General features: G+C 42.5%; 1 protein-coding gene across 17 annotated transcripts in view; it reads left to right on the top strand.

Moving 5' to 3' along the window:
- The window catches only part of PEG3 (paternally expressed 3), a 33,391-nt gene extending 12,007 nt beyond the window's left edge, over positions 1-21,384 (top strand). For 9 of the 17 annotated variants that reach the window (XM_045892323.3, XM_045892324.3, XM_064581023.1 and 6 more), the window contains 8 exons: positions 3,523-3,598; positions 5,830-6,309; positions 6,923-7,009; positions 8,042-8,185; positions 8,269-8,378; positions 12,555-12,657; positions 13,455-13,550; positions 13,744-21,384. In XM_045892323.3, the coding sequence (XP_045748279.1) occupies positions 5,916-6,309; positions 6,923-7,009; positions 8,042-8,185; positions 8,269-8,378; positions 12,555-12,657; positions 13,455-13,550; positions 13,744-17,870 (5,061 nt within the window). In that variant the 5' untranslated portion in view covers positions 3,523-3,598; positions 5,830-5,915 and the 3' untranslated portion in view covers positions 17,871-21,384. Of the gene's footprint in view, positions 1-1,055; positions 1,118-3,522; positions 3,599-5,829; positions 6,310-6,922; positions 7,010-8,041; positions 8,186-8,268; positions 8,379-12,554; positions 12,658-13,454; positions 13,551-13,743 lie in introns of all 17 variants that reach the window. The other 8 variants (XM_064581028.1, XM_064581031.1, XM_064581030.1 and 5 more) reach the window with 5 other exon arrangements.
- Positions 21,385-23,051: the final 1,667 nt, after the last annotated feature.

Raw genomic sequence — 23,051 nt, 5'->3', positions numbered from 1 at the left:
TGGCTTTTATAAACTGGAAATTAGATATACATATAAGGACTTAATTGTAGTGGGCAGCCAATTTTTTAGCTCTTATTTTTTTCTTACTAATATTTTATTTACTTGACTGTCCTTAGATGGAGACTTGCTGGTTCAAAAGGAATGGGCATTTTTAATGTTTTTAAACCATATGCTAATACGGCATCCAGAAACATGGTTCATGTCTGCACCAGTCAGCTTCTCACCAACATCAGTTTTTCTTTTTGATTTTTATTTTTGAAATATTTGCCCATTTGATAGGCCAAAAAAATGTTCACTGTAATATTTCACATTTCTTTGATTTCTGATGTAACTGTTGGATCTTATCACTGACTTTATGAACTGTGTATTTTTATTTTCGTGTTGCGACATTTATCTTTTTTTTACTGCTTTCTAAGAGCTTTTCATGTTTCAAATATTAACTATCATCTATGTTGCAAAATATTTTTTCCCCTCCTCTTCTTCTTTGTCTTTATTTTGGTTGCTTTTTCTAGTGCTGCAGAAAATTTGTTACCCATTTTTATTTTCACGTCTGCTGAGTAGTGGTCTTTCAGTGGTCTCTGCCGTTGGAATTCTGCTTGAGCATTCTCCTCCCTGTACCCGTTCTTCGCTGTTGTAAACAGTGCCTCTGTGAACACACTTGAGAACTGTATCTTTGTGCACATGGACAGATAGGTCTATCAGTTGGGTTTCAGAGGCAGAATCCCTAGGATAGGGGATGGCATTGCATTTATGTACAAATAATTGCTGGAGACCTGAGGAGTATATTTAGTTTATAGCTGCAATTTCCATATGTCATTCTTGGGTATCAGAAGTTCCAAAGTTGATTCCTTGGGGTTTTTCTAAATTGACTGCCATCTGATTTAGGGTGTGACCTTGGACTCCAGCAGGGTGGGATGGACAGGGGAAGGGAGAAGACCCCCTCAGTGTTAAGGTGTCAGCGTTGTGTGCACCCACTCAGTGGGCAACACAGTCTCTAAGGCCTCTACTAGTGCTTTTGTTTATTGTTTTAACTTTGAATTTATTTTTTTGACTAGGTAATACATGCTCATGGTAAAAATAAATAAATAAAAACAAAAGGAGAATATACAATGAAAAAGTAAGTTTCCATTCTCTCCCTGGCCCCCAGTTCCCTTCCCCAGAGGCAATCACTATTAATCACTATTAATAGTCTCATATATATCCATACAGAAAATGTCTGTTTAAGCAAATGCATCTGTTTTTATAGTTTTTCAGAATACTATGCACATTGTTGTGTCCCATTTTGCACTTAACTACCTTAGAGATCATCTCATATCTCTTTATTTACAAATGCCTCATTATTTTAAAAGGTTTCATAATCATTACATGAATATGTACCACATTTTGTGCATTGCCAGCAATGCTTCAATGAATATATTTTGCACATATGTCATTACATATCTCTGGGATAAATTCATGGAAATAGAATTTATAGGACTAAGGGTATGTACATTTAAAATTTTGATAAGTTATCCAAATTGCCCTCCATAGAATCTACACTGCCACAGCACTATGTGAGTATGCCAGCTTCTTCGTACAGACCTATTTATAGTCCCATCTTTATGATTACTCTGTTCTCAAGGCCTTTTTTACTCTCAGATCTCAAATGAATTTCCTCTGCCATTGTGGGAAGGAGTTGTTAGTGTCTGATTCTTTCCTTAAGGTTTTCCTGTTAAAAATTTTTAAAAATTTTTTTAATGCTCTCGCCGACCAAGGGCTGTTTTGTTGCCCTGGTTAGAAAAATCTATGAGCACGTTTAATGAAGATCGTATTTGTTTACTCTAGTCCTGAATTTCTTGAGAAAAGAAATGAGTGAATTTTTGGTGTAGAACTTGGCATCTACCTTGTGATAGGATTCTTAAGGGCATTTAAATGGTCATATTATTAATGAATAGAAAGTCCTCCATCTCTTTTCTGTGTTCTGGAAAGGTTTTTATAACATGGTAAATTCATTGCTCATGGAAATTTTATGGGAGGTTGCTCCTTAAATCAGTTCATCTTTTTAAATTTCTTCCCTAGATTTTCCTCTGCTTTCTGATCAGGTTTGCCTATTTATATGTTCTTAGAAAAATTGTTGATTCCCTATCAAACTTTTTAACTCTACAGTTCTTATATATACAGTTTTTACTTATTGGTGCTTTATGTTTCAAGTACGTGCCTACTAGGAAGAAAAGTTAACATAGTAAAAAAGTACATATATGAAGTCAAAGTTATCCTTTATATCTCCTGATTTTATTGTCAGGTTCAAAGAGCCCTTCCCTGTTCCATGATTCTAAAAAGTAATCTTTTATTTATTTTATTTTGATTGTAGTTTTAGCATTTTTATATATAGTATGACCTTGTCCCCTAAGTGAATGATGGGTAGTTTTCCTGTATACCATTCACCAAAGTAATTCCTACATTCCTTACTAGTTTGTAAATGCCACTTTTCATGCCACTACTGGATACTCGACTATATATGGTCAACTGAGACTAAGATTCCTAAATGAATCCATTTTTTTTTTTGTCATAAGTTACAAGTGTATCTTTTTTGTTGTTCTATTTCTTTGGCTTTGATGGTATAAACGAAACCATCATTTGTTATTTTTATGTAGTCTTTCTGTCTTTAGGCATATTATAAAAGAACTTTCTTGCCCTGAGATTATGTTAAAATATTTTTAAATGTTGTGTATGGTTTGTTGGCCTTCTGATATATGAATTTTTAAAATATTGATCCAGGTCAACTTTAGAATCATCACCAAGTTCCCCAACGTTAATATTCTTTGAAGTTCCATATAGTATAGATTAATTTGGGGGAGGTTTTAGAACTTTGATACACCAGATCCATACAGCTCCCACGATTATATTGTGTCTCTCCAGTTATTGTCTTTTATTATTATAATTTGTAATTCTATTCACATGGTTGCTATTGTCTTTTATTAAGTCTTTTTTATCTTTGTAATGGGAGTTCTCTTCCCATTTTTTAAAATTTATAATTGCTGATACATTTTTAGGAAGTCTGTTATAAGTGATTTCCTTATTAAATTATTGTAAGGTCTCTTTGCATTGATTCACAGTATCTGAGTGGGTAGTCTTATATAAGTGAATGATAGTTTTTAGAACCTTTTTTTCTTTATGCCTCAGATTTTTCTTGCCTTGTTGTAACTGGCTAGAACTCTGTAGAATCGTGTTCTACAGTGACAGCGTTAAAGACTTTTGTGTCTGCTTTTATAACTGAGTTTGGTCTGTGGTTTGTTAGTGCTAGCTTTGTCTTGGGTTTTGAATTATTCTGGTTTCATAAGACAATTTGTAAGCTCTCTATTTCTCTTTGGTTGGTTTATATGACATGGGAATTGGCCTTTCTTGAATATGATATATAAAGGCCTCACCTCTAATGCAATCTGAATTCACAGCCATTTGGAGAATTAATTCTCTGACACTCTTTTTACATTTCTTCAATGTTTATTTGTCTATGTATTTTTTTTTTCCTTAAAATGTCTGCAGGTCCCTGGCATTTTGACTCTGTTCCTGTGGATAGCTGCTTGTTCTGAAGTTCAGGAAGGATCCTATTCCCAAACAGGTATCCTGTTGCCTCTGAGGAGTTGGACTAGTGTTTTCTAGGGGACTGGAGTTTTCTCTGGAATCTGGATGCCAAAGAGCAGACTTGGGCTTTCTGCCCTTTCGTCTTTGCCATTCAGGCATGCTGCTTTTTGAGAACTCTGCTCTTGTCAGAGGCAGTCCCTCTTAGCCAAGTCCTGGATAAAATGAACTGTTCTTTCATCCAGAGTATCACACCAGTTCCCCAGAGCCTGGACACTTGCCCTTTTCCTTTCCCTGCTTTGGAAGTCTTCTGTCCAGAGGGGTATTAATTACCTAGAGCCTTCCTCTCTGTTGCTGCCTGTCCTCTTCAAGGAGGGAGGGCAGTCAGGGAGGCAGTGCTTCTTCATTCACGAGGGTCTTCATGATGGATGTGTGTTTGTGAGGGTTGGTGCTCCCAAGGACAGTGGTGGGAGAGGGCATGGGAGGGAAGTTTGTACATGAGTAGAGTGCAAGCCCATCACTGCCAGGGGAACCCAGCACGGCAGAGTTTGCTACATTTATTCCCAAATAATAAATTAAACACCTTGTTTTCTCTTTAGACATTTAAAAAAACCCTTAATTTTAAACATACTGATTTCCTTTTAAAACAAAAGCAGAGAATTTTTGCTGCATGTGGTTTTGTTCTTCTCTGGAAGTAAAGCCAGAAGTACAAAACTATCAGGTGAGTTAATTGACCCACCCAAACCTAGATTTTGTTCCCACAGTGCCTATTTCCTTGTACCATTCGTGGCTGTCCACAAGGAGAAGTGTGTAGTCTTAATTGGTTACATTAGAAAAAAGATGAATGTCAGCTTTTATACTCAGTCTAGAGGGTTTTTCTAAAAAGAGGGGGCAGATAATAAAAGAAAAATAAAGACAACTAGGGAAATAAATGAAACAGTACAGAAGTTTATCAAAGATGGTTCTTTTGAGACAAACTTTGGCAAGATTGATCAAGGCAAAAGAATGTGAAAACAATGTGTAATAGCATGAAGAAGCCTGATGGCGACTTTTATCATATTCTTACTGTTTATGTGAATAATGTATTTTTATCACCTGTATAGGGTTTCTGTGGCTTCACCAATATTGCGTTTAATTTCCCCCCAGTGTACTAGGCAGCATTGTAAGAGAGCTTCACATATACCCACCAGGGTTTCCCACCCAGTTGTCTGGGTATACTGAGAAGGGGCTGGTAGAAAAGTGGGCAGGTGAGGGGCATGACACACCAGAATGCTCTTTCGGAAGCACTGGCATACAGGTTAACCCAGGATGTTCTCTCTCCCCAGAAACTTTGCTGTGCTTCTGCAGGCATGTAGTAACACATGCCTGTGTCTAAAATCAATTCTAAGATGGGTTTGTGTACATTATTTTCAATACATTATTTCACTGTTGATACCTGACTTTGTGTCAGGCAGGCACTAGAGGATAAGGGATAGAAAAGTTAATCTCTGATCCATTTAATAGATTTTACGGTTGGCTGTGGGAAGAGGAGCACATAAATTCCAGTATTTAAAAATAAATGTGACAAGTACTTGCAACACCTAAGAGATAAAATACAGTTCAGGAAACCTACCTGAAGAAGTGCTGTTAGCAGAGCCTGAGGCTGGGTTCTGGGACAGGCACTCATCAGAAGAATGTGCAGTGCTGAGGGAAGGGGTCCTGAGCATACCTGCAAACTCTGCCACTCTGGCCAGAAGAACCTTCGGCAATGATGGAGATGTTCAGAAATAATCAGAAATGGCAGGTTTGGTCCTCATTCCCTTGTACCCCCTTTTCCATTTTTGCTGAGAAAAAAATTGACCTCCAGTGACAGTAATGGCTAGCACCTTGAGCATTTCCCACGTGTGGACATTGGATGGTTAGGCCTTTAGGAATATTAACTTATTTAATCTCACAGTTTTAAAAGGGCTGAGGGCTTTTGTTCCCCTTGTGTAGATAAGGGGACAGACTCCACTCCAGGACATTGAATAGTTGCCCACGGTCACACAACCAGTTAGTAGCAGAGCTAACCCTCAAACAGGTCTTAGTGGCGCCCAGAGGTCATGCTTATAGCTCCCGTGTGAGGCCAGCTTTGTGTGCTGTGTGTGTGTGTGTCTGTGTATTGTGGGTTTATGCATCTCTGCCTCCTTGGCCTATTCACAAAGCATTGTTGATGCCCCATGTAGGGCAGCCCCACACTGCTGCCTGATCCTCAACTTCTGGGACATGTGTATATCTCCTTACGATCTACAGGTCCCTGAGTACTGACTGTCACAGGCTGCTGCGTCTTTCCTGTTGACTCATGTTTGGTTCCTCCAGTGAAAATTTTACTTAGAAAAATGCTGCCTCCAAAGTACTTGTCTGCCACCAAACCCAAGAAGTCTTGGGCCCCAGATCTGTATGAGCTAGACAGTGACTTGAATAAGGAGCCGGATGCCACCATAAGAGAAGGTGCAACTGACCCTGAGTTCTTTCATCAGAGGTTTCGGAATTTCCTCTACGTGGAATTTGTTGGGCCTCGGAAGACGCTGTTCAAACTCCGAAACCTCTGCCTCGATTGGTTGCAGCCGGAGACTCGCACCAAGGAGGAGATTATCGAGCTCTTGGTCCTTGAGCAGTACCTGACCATCCTTCCAGAAAAGATAAAGCCTTGGGTGCGGGCAAAAAAGCCAGAGAACTGTGAGAAGCTAGTTACTCTGCTGGAAAATTACAAGGGGATGTATGAGCCCGGAGGTGAGACTTTGTAGAAGCATGGTGAAGGCCGTCGGGGAACTGTGAGCTCCCTGGGGTTCATGGCCTCAGCATTGTTGGTGTTCGAGGCTGGATCGTTCTTTCGTGGGGGGGGCTGGCTTGTTGTGGGACATTCAGTGACACTTCTGGTCCCTCTCTGCCACAGGATACCAGTTGCACTCCCTCCCCAGCTGTGACAGCCACAACATGATGTTGACAAATGTCACCTGGGGAGTAGAATGCCCTGGTTAAGGACCACCACCCTAGGGTGGTGGGGGAAGGAAAAGCAACACTTCATTGAGGGCCTCCGTGAGGAACTGGTGAGCCTCTGTGGGCCTCACAACCCTGGTCCAGGCTCCCTTTTGTGGAACAGGGTGTATTACCCCAGGAAGCTGTTGGTGGCCGCTGTTTAGGGGTGAGGTGGGGCAGCAGTCGAAGCCGCTTGCTGGCCCAGGAGCAGGAGGAGGCTGAGGAATGAGAGGATCTGGTCACTCCAGCTTCCTGTTGAGGTGCAGGTAGTGCAGTAGGGGCAAGGGCAGACTCCACTGGGGGAGCTGTTTCGAGAACACAGGCAAGACGTGATAAAGCATTAAGTCAGTGTCTGGTGTCCTCTCAGACGACAACAGTGACCTCCGCAGCGAAGACAGCATGAGCCGGAAGGGAGCAGAGTCCCCGCCACCACGCTCCGCCTCTTCTTTTTGCAGTGAGTAGTAACCCTGTCCGGTTATGCCCCCCGTCGGGGCATGCTTCCAGACTTCAGCCTGGCTTCCCCTTTCACCAAGCCTGCCACATGGCATAAACGTGCACGGTGGGCATGAAGCCTTCAGTGAAGACAGCAGCACCTTCCCAGGGCAACTGCTGCTACTCACAGATCTGAGGGAAAGTAAATTAATTGATGATATAATGAGACATTTTTAGTATCAAAGAAGACACCAGTATATGGCATGAAATACAGTTTTCTTTCTTTTTTTTTTAAGATTTTATTCGTTTATCTGAGAGAGTGAGTGAGAGGAGAGAGAGGGAGAAACACTTACCTGCTGAGCAGGGAGCCCAATGCGGGACTCGATCCCAGGATCCTGGGATCACGACCTGAGCCAAAAGCAGTCGCTCAACCGACTGAGCCACCCGGGCGCCCCTACAATTTTCTTTTTAAATAATGAGATAGTATTTAAGGCTGTTGGAAATTTGCAGCAGGCTGTTTGAAGATATGCCCACAGCCTCCCCAAGAGGGGCAAAGTTCATTACTACTTTGTCTCTAAAAGTTATTTTATTTGTTAAAGGTTCTTCAGTGAACTTTTTAGAAGGTTTGCTTTGGGGGAGGGCATGTGTTTTGTTTCTTTGGTGTAGCATCATGTATCCCTTAAGATTGTCAGGCGTAAGCCCAGTAGTAGAGGGTCTGAAGTCATTGTCCTGAGTGTGGGCTTGACTATGTAGGAACTGGAGAACCAACAGAAGTGTTAGAAGGGAAGCCAACCTCTAACCTCTAAACCAGCCTTTGGAACTTGCTTTGCAGTATGCCCCACTTAAGCAAAGCCTCCAGAAATGGTGTTCCAGGTCTAGGGTAATAGGAAGAGCCCAGATCATGCTTAGGAGTCTGGGGACCTCAGTGTGGGATCCATTTCCTCAAGGGAGGAGCAAGAATAGTGTTCCTTTCCCAAGTGGTATGTGTACACATGAAGGGAGAACACATGTGTCAGAGCATTTTGTTAACTCCTTGAATGTCTGGCTTTCTCAGGTGACCGGGACCGGGAATGGGACCAGGACTGGGACCGGGACCGGAATCGGGATTGGGAGCTAGATTGGGACCGGGAGCGGAGAGGCAGAAGCAGAGACCTGGAGTCTCGAGACCGCTGGCCATACACCAGGAATCCCAGAAACAGTAAGGCACAAGCTCTGACGTCCCTGATGAGCGTGCAGGGTTAGATGGGCCTCGTTCCTTCAAGATGCCTTTTCTCTTCCCAGGACTTCCTCAACGGGATCTTTCCCTTCCTCTGATGGAGAAAACAGCTTTTGCGATGGAAAGAGAGCGCAAGCGTAGGGACTCCGTGATGGATTATGAGTCAAGATCCCAGGTATGCTTAGGTCTCCTCTCTTTCTGGGAAGGCCATCTTCTTTTCATGGCAGAGATGCCTTTCTTTCCCAAGAGGGTGTGTTCATCTCCCTAGAATCCCAGCTGGGTGTAGGGAAGGGGGCAGTTACTCTCTGCAAGGAGCCCAGGCCTGTCCCCAGAGGTGGCAAGTGGCTGGGGTGACTCCTGCCTATTTTCTCATTTATCCATGTAGAGGGTTTTCCACTCAGCATCTGGGTCGTGCTTTGGTCACGTCGGTTGTTCCTTATTGGGCCAGGGAAACAGAACTATTCTGGAGATCTTTCTGGCCGACCCACTGTGGGGAGCCAGGGAAGTGGCAAAGCCATACAGTAGACTGGCAAGTGAGAGCAGAAGCTCTGGAGCCAACGAAAGCTGGGTTTGAAGCCCAGCTCTGCCACCTGTTGGGTGTGCAGCCTTGGACCGTTTACTTAAGCAAGCTGAACCTCAGTTTCCTCATCTGCAGGATGGATGTGGCGATTGGCTCAGCAGGGCTGCTGGGAGGAGTGAGTGTGATATGCATATGTGAAGTGCTTAACGTGACGCCGGGCATGTGGTAGGCACAGCCTACCTCTCAGCTGTTAATGGCAGTCGTTTTAAGAGGCAGTGTGCTGGGGAAATTGGTGACAGGAGAGAGACTTGGCATTTGAGCTGACCTTTAAGGAGAAGGGTCACTTAAAACATGGCATTGTGAAGGGGGGCCACAGCATGGAAAGGGCTTGAGAGGAAGGGGGGTAGCTGAGTGCATGGAGCCTGCATCTCCTCTTACTATTAAGGACGTTCCCCCCAGGTCAGGGAGTACAGTAGTGACTGAGATAATTAAGGCCCCTGGATGCCCTGGAAACTTTGAGCCTTACAACAGAGAAGGGCATTCAACAATCCCACAAATAAAATTCCATATAAATACCATATGTAACTGCTTCTTATACAGAGTGCCGTTAAGGAAAAATTGGGAGTTATAACAAGAAATTGTCATGGGGATCTTGGTTTGGATAGGAGATACCTTGAAGGCAGTAACATTTGACAGCTGAAGGGCAGGAACAGTTGGTTAGGTGAAGTGTCAGGGTCAGGAGATCCCAGGTGAAGGCCCCAAGGCAGGAACCGAACAAAGGCCAGGTTGGCCAGAACACAGAGGGCAAGAGACGCAAGACAGCCTGAGGCATGGGTAGGCCTGGTCACCGGTGTCCTGCAGCCAAGCAGAGAGCTTAGGTCTACCCCAGTGCACTGAGATATATTAGTAATGGTGCCTGCAGTGAGATTTATGAGTTGGGATCAGCTGACGGAGGGCTTTGTACCCTACCCTGAGAGGTCTGTCATTTGTCCTCTGTCCTGAAGGCAAGCAAGGATCCACAAGTACGTATGAGAAGGAAGGATGGGTAGTGTCCAGATCTTGAAAGCAGAGCTCCTGCAGCAGCTGAAGGGATGTGGAAGAAGGTGGGTGGGGTCAGAAGTGACTCATTTCCTCCAGCCCAAATGTCCTTGTGCCAGGGAAACAATCTAAGTTTGTGACACATTTAGTTTGTCACTAATTTTGATGCCTTAGTTGAAGAAACCAAAGTGACCAAAATTGTAGGAATCTAGGCAAAATACTAAATCACAGACTCTTTCTTAAGCTTGATTTTGGGGGGAAAAAAAAAGTCTCACTGATACGCATTTGCCACCCACGAAGGTGGTCTGCGATGAGTATCAGTGCCTCCCAAGCACTGCTGTGCCAGATGGTAACTAAGTTTTCACTGATACGTGGGGAAATGAAAAATTTCAGTGTCCTTATTTTGGGGGGTGTTAGGATACTCTTATGAAATGAAGATGATAGGAGATTTGTAATTGGCTTTTGTCTTATTTTGCTTTTTGAATGCCCTTCCTTGAGGGGCGCCTGGATGGCACAGTTGGTGAAGAGCCCCACTCTTGATATCAGCTCAGGGCTTGATCTCAGGGTCTTAAGTTCAGTCCCCGAGTTGGGCTCCATGCTGGGTGTGGAGCCTACTTTAAAAAAAAATGCCCTTCCTTGACACTGAGAAGAGTTGGCTCCATGTCTGTGACGTCTAGAAGTTTAGAAGCCACTGATTGCTGTAACTCAGTGTGGTAGGAATAGCAGCTGCAGCAGATGTAAATTGTATCTTGAGGGTATGCACAACAGAAAATCCTCATCATCTTTTAGCATTGTGTGTAAATCTCTGAATCACTTACGCGTGTGGGTCCTGCCGTGAAAGTGAAGTGGTGCCACGATGCTCTCTGGGTGGCACCCATTCGAGTGGAACTTGATTGCAGCTTGTGCAAATTTAGATGCCATTTTGGTTACAGATACAAAGTGACCAACTGCTTTAGAGAAGCCCACTTACATAGATTAACTTCATTTGAAATCACAGCATCATTTTTCTTTCATAGGAACAGTGTAGTTCAAAATTTAACATGCATTTATTTTACTCAGGCAAATGGAGAGAAGAATATGAAAAACAGTCATTCCTTTTTGCCATTGTCCTTGGGGGTCTGTCAACACCAGGGGTGGTGACCCTTCTGACTCCCTGAGCCCCCCAAGTTCTTAACCGCATCTGTTTCTCTCCTAATCCCCCAAGTTAGGAGCCCTGGTTTCCTTCCTCTTACCAGAAATGCATCTTTGTTCCCACCCATACTTTCCTTCGTAGTATAATAAACCGGTGCTGGGACTTAGGAAGCACTGTCACAAAGCTGAGCATAGCACGGCTTTTGCTCTTGAACTTGCTGTCGGACAGGAGATTGGCACCCAGCAAAAACAATGCAAGTTAGCTTTATGGGGTGGCAGTTGTACCGAGTCTGCAGTGCTAGTTCGTTGTTCTAGGAATTCTCAGCCTGGACCTAGAAAGAGTTTCATTTTTGAAACTCTGCTTAGTTTTGGTTGTGGTTTTTGCTTTTTATCACTGGATGTTGGCAGTTGCATAAATGAGCGTCCCTCTTAACTCCCAGTGTATTTGCCTATTTATCTTTCTCCATAAGAGATAGATCTAATTCACTTTTTTTTTTTGCTACATTTCATATGGCTATAATGCCACTCTCCAGAAAGGAAGTGTAATAAATTTAATATCAAAATATCTTTACATAGTAATTTAGTGATTTACACTTTCTTTATGTAGTTTTTCTTGATGTTTAAACAACACATCACTTTGCAGAAAATCCTCACCCACAATATTGCAAGGCAGGTTGATGCCTAACTCTCCATTTTACAGATGAAGAACTTGAGGCTCAGAAAGATTTCTGTTCCCAAGGTTGCATGGCTCATAAATGGTACAGTTTTCCTTTGACCCTTGAGTTTTCTCTGGCCCCAAAACCTGCGGGCTTCCCATGGTGCTGTGTCCATCCTTAAGTCTGTCTCCAGGGCTTGGTGTGGTACTCCCTGGGACCACACTTCCCTGAAACCAGGAACATTCTAGTGCACAGTAAGAAAAGGTCCTGTAAGATGCTGCATAAAAGACTCTTCTGAGTAATTCAGGGAATTTTAAAATTATTTTTAGAGACATAGCCATTAAAGTGGAAGAGGCTTAAAAAATGGAGGCATTCGGTACTTAAAGTTACATCTGGGTTTTTTGGAACTTGTCCACACCTAGAAGAGCCCACCATGTATCCATGTTGTACAGTGAAGGTGAGCACAGGACACAGTGGGACTGTGGAGGGAGGTTTAAGTCACAGTTCCTGACCAGATGTCTGCTGAAACACATTTTCCTTCTGTCCTTGCATATGCCACGCATAATTGGTGTTTGGCCTGTTGAAGCTCTCCCACCAATCCCTTTTCTCTGTGTCAAAGTCTTACCACTTAAGGTCCCACCCAAGTCCTTCTACAAAACCCTGAGCTGTTCCTCTACCAAACCTATTTAGCACTGATTATCTGTACCCCACTTTATTGTTTATTGTTCTCTAATTGTTTCATGAGTCTTTTCTCTCCAACCAAATTATAAGCTGCATGAGGGCAAGGAATATGTGTCATACGTCTTTTGGATCTTCCTCAGAGTATAGCACCAAGGTAGGTACAAAGTAGGTCCGTAGTAAAACTTGCCTTGGATCACTCAGAACCCCAAACGCTGTGAGCACTTTCTACGTATCTTTGTGTGTGTAGCGCCCATGTTGCCAGAATTCTTCTCTCTTGGATGCCCGCGGAAAGACTCCATTGAGAGGTCTGTGTTTGGTATTTTAGGATGCAGTGTCATACCAGGACGTTGTGAACCTGACTGAGGACAGGAAGCCTCAGAACCCGATTCAGGACAACATGGAGAACTATAGGAAGCTGCTCTCTCTGGGTAAGCAGCTGCTTCTGTCAGTTACTCCAGACCTAGTCATTGAAGCTTTTTGTCACCTTATTTTTAAAGCTGCGTGGGATATTAGAGTTGATGTTAATATATTTGGGCTTTAAGGGTAATAAGAAGCCTTTGAAATATTTCAAGGAGAGAAGTAAATTATGAGATTTCTATTATTGAGAAATCATTCTGGCTTTGGGTGAAGAATGTATTGTACAAGGTGGAAGAGAATGGGGAGATGTGTCTTGCCACAAGAGTTGGTACTTTCTTCTAGAGAGGTGGCAGTGAAGATTTTCAAATACACATGTAGAATGGGATCCTGAGTTCCCATTTGGACTGTCCTTGAAGTCATCTAGCTCCATTCATAGCAGGCAGTTGACTATGCAGGTCTGATGCTGAGGAGAGAGACTGTGCAAGGCAGTGGAGTTCAGAGAACAGCTGGAGAAAAGAGTAAAGGAAGAAGAGAACCATGGAAGCCAGTGAAAAAGAGGGTGTCAGGATTTAAAAGGTGGTTACAGAAGGGTGAAGACTAAAAAGGATGCACTGGATTTAAGGACACAGGTGGTTTCTGTACAGACTTCTAGGTGGAGTCAGGAGAATTAATTAAAATTCAGGCTAGAATGGGCTGAGAAGTGGACAGTAAGGATGTGGGACTGCACATAGAAGACGTTCAAGGAGTTGGGTATGGGCTACCTCCTGCTTAGTGGATTGTAGGAAGGTAAGCACCATCTTATGGTGATGAGTCTTGTACCTAACTTGACTATAGCTATATAAGTGATAAATCATATTCTTGTGAACAGGGGTTCAGCTTGCCGAAGACGATGGCCACTCCCACATGACACAAGGCCATTCATCGAGGTCAAAGAGAAGTAGTGCCTACCCGAGCACCAGTCGAGGTAAGCACTAGGCAGATCACAGCTAGTGGCCACTTTAGGTAGTGAGATGGGAGCTATACTAGGTAGTGAGATGGGAGCCGTACGTACATATTGGTAAATCTCTTACATTTTATATTCACACCATCATCTCAGAAGTCCCACTCTTACTTCGCACAGGGACTAGGGAGTATTTACATTTGGGGTTTCTTTTAAGGTCTGAAAACCATGCCTGAAACCAAAAAGTCAACCCATCGGCGGGGAATTTGTGAAGATGAATCTTCCCACGGGGTGATAATGGAAAAATTCATCAAGGATGTTTCACGCAACTCCAAATCGGGACGGGCCAGGGAATCTAATGATCGGTCACAGAGGTTCCCCAGAAGACCAGACAATGATTGGAAAGAAGTTTCATTCAACAAGAGGGAGTCGGTGATTCAGGAGAGGGGCTATGAAGGGAATGCCTTTGGGGGAAGCTATAATTTTAACTCGAGTCTTATTTCCAAAAAGAGAGTTCTTGAAAGAAAAAGGCGGTATCAGTTTGACACAGATGGGAAGGCCTCCGTTCATGAGCAGAAAGGCTATGCAAGGAAGAGACCTTTTGAATGTAGTGAAATGAGAAAAGCCATGAGCATGAGCAGCCTTAGCGCCCCCTCCTTCACTGAGTCACACCCACTTGATTTTGGGGCAATGCCTTATGTGTGTGATGAGTGTGGGAGGTCTTTCAGTGTGATTTCAGAATTTGTCGAACATCAGATCATGCATACTAGAGAGAATCTCTATGAGTATGGTGAATCGTTTATTCATAGTGTGGCTGTCAGTGAGGTTCAGAAAAGTCAGGCTGGGGGGAAACGCTTTGAATGTAAAGAGTGTGGGGAAACCTTCAATAAGAGTGCCGCTCTTGCCGAACATCGGAAAATTCATGCTAGAGAGCATCTTGCAGAATGTAATGATGAGGAGTATGAGGAGCCCTTCATGCCTAGCCCAACCTTCAGTGAGCTTCAGAAAATATATGGAAAGGATAAATTCTATGAATGTAAGGTGTGTAAGGAAACCTTCCTTCATAGTTCTGCCCTGATTGACCACCAGAAAACCCATGGTAGAGATGACAAAGATAATGAGCGTGGGGAAGCCTTTAAACCCAGCCCACCCCTTAATGAGGTTCAGAAAATGTATGGTAAAGAGAAAATGTATGAATGTAAGGTGTGCGGGGAGACCTTCCATCATAGCTCATCCCTGAAAGAACATCAGAAGATCCATACTAGAGGAAACCTATTTGAAAATAAGGGTAAAATGTGTGAGGAAACCTTTATTCCTGGGCAGTCCCTTAAAAGGCGTCAGAAATCTTACTCAAAAGAGAAGCTCTATGACTTTAAAGATGGTGGGGATGCCTTTAGGCAAAGCTCAGACCTCAGTGAGCATCAGAAAATTCATTCTCGAAAGAACCACTATGAAGGCAGAGGGTACGAGAAGTCTGTCATTCATAGCGTGCCCTTCACTGAATCTCAGAAGAGTCATACTATAACAAGACCACCTGAAAACGAGGACGAGAAGGCGTTCACCATCAGCTCTAACCCTGATGACAACCAGAAGATTCCTACTAAAGAAAATGCGTGTGAGAGGAAACCATATGAGAGGTCTGTTATTCATAGCTTAGCCTTTGCTAAAGCTCAGAAAAGTCACAGTGCAGTGGGGCCCAGTAAATCACAAGTGATTGCAGAGTCTACCCAGACCTCAGGTGTTATCGAACATCAGAAAGTCCATGCCGGAGAGAATTCCGAAGGAAAGAAATATGAGAGGTCTGTTATTCATAGCTTAGCTGCTTTCGAACCTCCCAAAAATTACAATGGAAATGAAGTCGTTGAATGTGATGAAAAGGGAGAATCCTCTACTTACATCTCAGACCTTCGTGATAAGCAACAGAAAACTCCTGCCAGAGAGAACTCTTATGAAGGGGCTAAGAGTAACAACTACAAGGACTCCGTTATACAAAGTGTATCCCGTATCGAACCTCAGAAAAGTCTTACTAGTCCCGGGTCCAGTGAATCGTCTGTTCCCAGCTCAAATGTCCGCGAACATCAGAAGGCTCGTGCTAAGAAAAAAAACATTGAGCGTAGGAACTATGAGACCTCTGTAATTCACTCCCTACGTTTTGGCGAACCTCAAACATTTCGCCCTAGAGAGAAATTCTATGAATGTCCAGAGTGTGGAGAATCCTTTGTTCGTAGCTCCGACCTCACTGAGCATCAGAAGATTCACGATAGAAAGAAGCCCTCTGGAAGTAAAAACTATGAAAGATCTGTAATTCGCAGCTTAGCCTCTACTGACCCTCAGACAAGTTATGCTGAACAAGCACAGACAAGTTATGCTGAACACCCAGGGCAGATGAGATACTCTGAACAGCCAGCACAGACAAGTTATGCTAAACAACCAGCGCAGGCGAGTTATACTAAACAAGCAGTGCAGGCGAGTTATGCTAAACAACCAGCGCAGACAAATTACATTGCACACCCAGTGCAGATAAGTTACTCTGAACACCCAATGCAGATGAGTTATACTAAACAACCACCACAGATGAGTTACACTAAACAACCAGTACAGATGAGTTACGCTAAACAACCATCACTGATGAGTTACGCCGAAGAGCAAGCACAGACGAGTTATGCTCAACAGCAAGTGCGCAATAAATGTAAAGAGTGTGGGGAATGCTTTGCCACCATTGAAGAGCTTGGTGCACATCAGAAAATCTATGCCCGAGAAGAATTCCATGGTCGGAAGCTCTTTGGAAACTCTGTTATTCAGGGCACAGGCCTTGATGGGCCTCGGCAGGTAGAGCCTCGGCAGGAGGAGCCTCGGCAGGAGGAGCCAGATGAACAGGACGAGCAGGATGAGCAGGATGAGCCTGAAGACACAATCTATGGATGTAAGGATTGTGGGCTGGGCTTTGCAGATCGCGCAGACCTTAAGGATCATCAGAAGGTTCATGGCAGAGAGTATCTCATCGACAGTCGTGAGTACACACATTCTGTAATCCATACCCATTCTGTCAGTGAATATCAGAAAGATTATATTGGAGAGCAGCTCTATGAATGCCCGGCATGTGGGGAATCTTTTGTTCATAGCTCATTCCTTTTTGAGCATCAGAAAATCCATGAGCAAGATCAATTCTTTGGCCATAGAAGGTATGAGGAGCCTTTTATGCAACCCTTGGTCATTAACCCACGGAGGCCTCGTGCCCCACAGAAGAATCCTCCTGCAGGAACATCCCTTCAATGCCACGTGTGTGGACAAGACTTCATTCATGGCTCTGTCCTTAGTGAACATATGAGAATTCATACTGGAGAGGATTTACCAGAGCAGGGCCAGGGAAGTGAAGATGCAGTCAGTCCAGGCTTAGCCCTTACTGAGTTTCAGAGAAGTCAAACCGAAGAGAAACACTATGAATGTAAAACATGTGGAGAATCCTTCCTCAATCAGTCAGACCTTAGGGAGCACATGAGAATTCATGAGAAAGATGAGCCCTATGATTATGGGGCCTCCTTTGTTCACACCTCATTTCTTACTGAGCCCCCTAAAAGAGATTCACCATTCTATGAATGCAAGGACTGTGGGAAGTCCTTCATTCATAACACAGTTCTCACTAAACATCAGAAGCTTCATCTTGAAGAGGAAGAAGAAGAAGGAGCCCAGGAGGTTGAAGCCAATGTCCTTGTTCCACGAGAAGTTCTTCGGATCCAGGGATCAAACGTAGAAGCTGCTGAGCCAGAGGTGGAGGCTGCTGAGCCAGAGGTGGAGGCTGCTGAGCCTAATGTGGAGGCTGCTGAGCCCAATGGAGAGGCCGAAGGGCCAGATGGGGAGGCTGCGGAGCCAAATGGGGAGGCTGAACAGCCCAACGGAGAGGCTGAACAGCCCAATGGAGATGCTGATGAACCAGATGGTGCAGGGATAGAAGACCCAGAAGAAAGAGTTGAAGAGCCAGAGGGAAAGGCTGAAGAGCCAGAGGGAGATGCTGATGAGCCAGATGGGGCAGGGATCGAAGACCCAGAAGAAGAAGGTGAAGATCAAGAGATTCAGGTTGAAGAACCATACTATGACTGTAGGGAATGTGGAGAAACCTTCACTTCCAACTCAGCTTATGGTGAGCACCTGAAAACCCATGCCAGGGTGATAATATTTGAGCCTGGAAATGTCTATGGGGAAAGCTCACGCTACACTGAACATGCCAGCACCAGCACTAGTGGCAACGATCGGGCCGATGACAAGTACTTCAAATGTGATGTCTGTGGGCAGCTTTTCAGTGATCGCCTTTCCCTTGCTAGACATCAGAATACTCACACCGGCTGAGAACACGAGGATAAAGTTTAGAAAACCTTCATTTAGAACTTGACCCCTACTAAACCAGAGACTTCAACCCATAATAATGTCAGAAGAAAACTTACCTTGGCATGTACGCACCTGACTTTTAACATCAGACAACTCAGACTAAAAGGAGACCAAAGGTGGACACTCCTTTGGTTTTAGCTCTCCTCCATCACACATCAGTGTATGCATGTGGGAAAGCTATAGCACATACCTTTCATCTGAGTAATCTATTGAGGGAAAATCCCAGAAGTTTTTGAGATTGCAGAAATTGCCCAGTCAAATGTAAATGACACTTCTATAACCTATATATAATGTTCCCTGCAATGTATATAAAATAGCATATCATAGCAAAACAGTAATCACATATATTTGGATTTGATATGATATACAGTTACAGTTTACTGTGCAGAAGTACCTTACCTGGTACTCTGATTTTTTTTTTTTCGTTTTTGGAGGAGGAAGAGAGCAACAAATTAGAATATATTTCTAAGTATCTTAGATTCTGAGAAAGACTTATTGTGCATTATTTGAACCCCATCAGTATCGTTTTGAGTAATTGTGTATTGTTCCTTACCCTTAAGTATTCCTGTAAAAGTGTAAGCATGAAAGGTAAAATGTCTTTTATTCTTTGCTGTTTGAAAAGAGAAGTACTTGGAACTTCCTTTTCAGCTTTTTTGTCTACACCAACACTTTGGAACCTAATGCTGTGTAAGCCTTTACAATATGTGGATTGGCCTTTGGTGACCCAAAGTGGTCGGTTGCCACATTGTACCTTGCAGTGATTCTCATGCAAAAATATTACGAGTTTTTTTTTTTTTTTAACCAACTTGATGTGTGTTTGATAGTGAATTTATAAAAGCTGAAGCTTTTCCCTATAAATCTTATGCTTTTGCCTTTAAAGAGTGGGTTGTAACCATCACTAGATCACAGTAGTGCCTACTGATGATTGAGAACCAGAGGGAGAGGCTTTCATGTTGTAAATAAGGATGCAGGCTTACAATTTCCATCACTTCCTTTGTGCGCTTCCTGCCTTAAGTGACAAGTAGCAGCGTGGCTTCATTAGTATTATATGGCCACAAATCAGTTTGCACCCTGGGTGCCCAGGAGCTAGTATCCTTAGAGCTTTCTATCACTTAATTCTCGTCTTCACCTGTCTGACCCTCCACCCCATGTCTAACTTGCATTTTAAAAATTTTTAAAAAGCTTTCTTTACAGTCAACTTAAGCTTAACATGGACTCAGGTTCCCCAGCAGCCTTAATTTGTTTCCTTACCATCTGTTCCTCCCTCTTTCAGCCCTTCTAAGTATTTCCGAGCTATCCATTAGTGTCATGTTTGTCCGATCACCTCAGTTTTCCACTTAATCACAAATTGACCTCATAGCTTGAGGTTTCCTGTGTCCTGTTCTGTGGACCACTTGTGCTCCTTTTGCTTCCCCTCCTCTTGCATAATGACTATTAAATTTTTTGGCTTTGAGTTGGCTGGAAAAAAAAATTAAAAAAAAAAATTTAAAGTGGATCTGTAGATTAAGTGAGCAAAAGATAACAGCAGATAATTTGAGCAAGCAAAATTAATATACCTGCTGGGGGAATGTGTCTAAATCTCACTCTCCTAGATCCGCATGGTTGGGGCTTGGAGAGTGTATGTCAGAGCTGCAGGGAATGCCAAAGTCGAGGGAGGTTGTACTGTTGAAAGCATGAAGCAGAAATGAGGAAGCCAAAGAAGGGAGTCCTAATATATCACCAGATCTAGGAGGCTAGGAAGCAGACAGAAGGAAATATGGGAAGCAAGGCTTAGAAGACCAGGTTGGTAGGAATGAATTGAGCAGGAAGTCCTGGGCAGTTAAGAAGGGGCCTTTTCGGTGTAGGTGAGGGCCAGCTGCATAGAAAGACCTGAGGTTGGAATGGACATTCAAGGAGCATTGAGGCCCCACATCACAGGAGGAGGACCTTTTAGATGGGAACCAGCATTGATGTTATTGGGGTGAATTTGGGTTTATCACTGTTGGCAGTATTAAACAACTTGCCAAACCCATTGCCAAGGTGCCCATTCCAACCTTATGTTAGTGAAAAATTAGGAACAACGTAAATGCCAAACAGTACGAGAATGATTACATGAAGGTATCCATGGACTGTCATGCAGCTGTTTAAAAATGATAATCATGAAGAGTTATGTAGCAACATGGAAATATATTTACGGAATATTGAGTGGAAAAAGCAGGACACAGAATTATATTTATACTACAGTTATAACTGATTAAAAATGTATGCTTATAGTCAAAAGCTGTTGTGTTGTTGTTGTTGTAGGCTTATAGTTGAGCATTATTTTCTTAAATTCTTTGAATGTTCTTTATGGTAGTGTTACTAAAAAGTTTATAATCACATTTCCATTGTGAACATAATTTGAACTCATTATCAGACACTTGGAAAATACAGAAAAGTGGAGGAAAAAAATCCATATTCCAACCATCCAAAGACAGATATACTCTTCAACATCTTGTTTATTCTTGTTTCTGTGCACAGGTTTATGATTATAACTGTGTCCAAATGTGTATTCAAAATAGCTGTTATGTTATCTTTGTGGAATTATGGTTAAATACTTTCATCTTAATGTCTTCAAATGTTCCTTATAATAGTGTTCTGCTAACAAAGTTTATTATTTTTTTTACATTACAAGCATAATACATACCCAGAGGAAAAATTGGAAAATACACTAAATTAGAAAAGAGAAAAAAGTCACCCATATTCCCAACTCACAACAACTACTGTTAACATCTTGATCTGTTTCCTCCATCTTGTTTTAGTGCACAAGCCTGTGATTATAATGGTGTTAAATATGTATGCATAAAGTCTAAAATGAAAAAAAAAAAGGAAAATAATTAAAATAGTGTTGTCATTGTGGGATTATGGTTAAATATATTGTCTCAAATTCCTTGAATGACCTTTGGTGTTTTGGTATTAAATCTTATGTATGTATTTCTCCATTACAAATATAATACATACTCATAGCAAACTTTGGAAAATTCAGTAAACTAGAAGAAAAGAAATTCACCCATACACCCAACACCCAGCAACAATTGCTGTTAACATCTTGATCTGTGCACCAGTCTATGATAATTAGGGTGTTAATGATTAAGTATATATAGAGTCAAAGATGGGAAGAAATATGGAAGACAGTTAAATAGTTGTGTGGTTGTTGTGGGATTATGGTTAAATATTTTGGTTTCCTCGAATGGTCTTTATCATAGTGTTTGGTAATCCACCTTTATCGCATATATTTCCATTATAAACACTGTATGTGTTCTTTATAGAAACTTTGAAGTTGCAGAAATGTAGAAGAGAAACTCGCCCATATTTTCACCATCCAAAGACTGTGGTTAACATCTTGATATATTTTCTTCATCTTGTTTCTGTGCACAGGTTTTTGGTTTGATAATATGGTTGTGGTTGTTCTATCTATCTGTAATAGTGTCAACAATAAAAATAAAGTTAAAAATAAGATATTTGTCAGTCTCTTCTTTTGTCCATTTTAAGTGTTTGGGGTTGGTAAATGCAGTTTTTTGTTACAACTAGAAAGCCAAAAGCTTAGTGCCTCCTTAGGCCTTTAAGTTTGGCTTATGAGTCTTAGTATTTATTTCAACAATTCCTTCTAAGAGATATCTTAATACTATAGGATTCCACATTTTTAACTGCACTGCTATATATTCCAGTAGTGTTTTTAAACTTGATAATAAACAGAAGTATATTTCAGTTACTTGAGTCAGCATTTTAATTTTTAATCTCAAATATGAGATTCTCTCAAGCAAAAAAACTACAAACAAGAGTGATCCCTTAACATAAAAATGTTAGTACTATGGTTTAGAATCTCTTTATTATTTTTTTTTTTTAAGATTTTATCTGACAGAGGGCGCCTGGATGGCTCAGTTGGTTAGGCAACTGCCTTCGGCTCAGGTCATGATCCTGGAGTCCCTGGATCGAGTCCCGCATCGGGCTCCCTGCTCGGCAGGGAGTCTGCTTCTCCCTCTGACCCTCCCCCCTCTCATGTGCTCTCTCTCTCTCAAATAAATAAATAAAATCTTTAAAAAAAAAAAAAAGATTTTATCTGACAGAGAGCGCACAAGCAGGGGAAGCAGCAGGCATAGGCAGAGGGAGAAAGAAGCAGGCTCCCCACTGAGCAGGGAGCCCCATGTGGGGCTCAATCCCAGGACCTTGAGTTAATGACCTGAGCTGAAGGCAGATGCTTAGCTGACTGAGCCACCCAGGTGCCCCTAGAATCTCTTTAAAGTGTCTATTCCTAACTCTTTCTTGAGGTTAAAGTTTTCAGGGGAGTAATTTCCCTTATTTTAACCTGACTTTACCACCCGAAACATCTCATGCAATTTGGTAGGTTACCATCCCAGGTAAATTGGGAGGTAATTTTCAAACATGCCTGTAATTCCATTATGATCAGAGATTTTTGGCCAGGTTGCTAACTGGATCACTATTGGCTACAACTGTGGTTTGCATCATACCCAATTTGGAATTGCTGTGTCCTTGACTCCATGACACAAAGGAGGTGGTTAGATACTTGACCCCTTCTAATCTGCATGTCACACGATTGGATTCTACTCCTTAGGATCTAAAAATGTGGTTTTCATTTAATTCTAACTACTCTGGAATTTGACAGTGGCAGAGTCCTGGTTTCTTTTATTAACTTATTTATATTAAAATGAAAGCCTATTGAATTATGGTTATCTCTTGGTCACAGCTTTGATGGCCCTTCTATGGTAAGGGGTATCAGCATAGTTCAGGGTGAGAGGGTCAGTTCTTTTAAGATTGATTTCCTGAAGAGTATATTACAAAAGGAAATACAGAAAGGGAATTAAGTGAAGGTCATTTGGGGTTGCCTGACCAGCACTTTCACTCTTCAGGAATTCCTCCACTGTGTGTTAGTTGTAGAGGTAACCATGCCCCAGCCACCATGTTTATTCCATGAAATTTGACTCCCCCCACCCCCCTGGTCTCAGCTGATTGGCGCTCTTGGGCTCCCAGTGCAGTCAGACTCAGACTAAGGGCTACGTGAGACATCATAGGTTCAGGCTGGGTGTGCTGATGAACAAACAGGTCTGGAATAAGGCCATACAGCTGGAAGGAAGCTTGGCTCCTGGCACTTCATCCACCCCAGTA

Source organism: Mirounga angustirostris, unplaced genomic scaffold, assembly GCF_029215605.1.
Source record: "Mirounga angustirostris isolate CCGP_5_RB_7025 unplaced genomic scaffold, mMirAng1.0.hap1 SCAF_16, whole genome shotgun sequence".
Taxonomy (NCBI): Eukaryota; Metazoa; Chordata; class Mammalia; order Carnivora; family Phocidae; genus Mirounga; species Mirounga angustirostris.
Note: the sequence above shows the minus strand (reverse complement) of the source record. Positions and strands in the feature narration are given on the sequence as shown.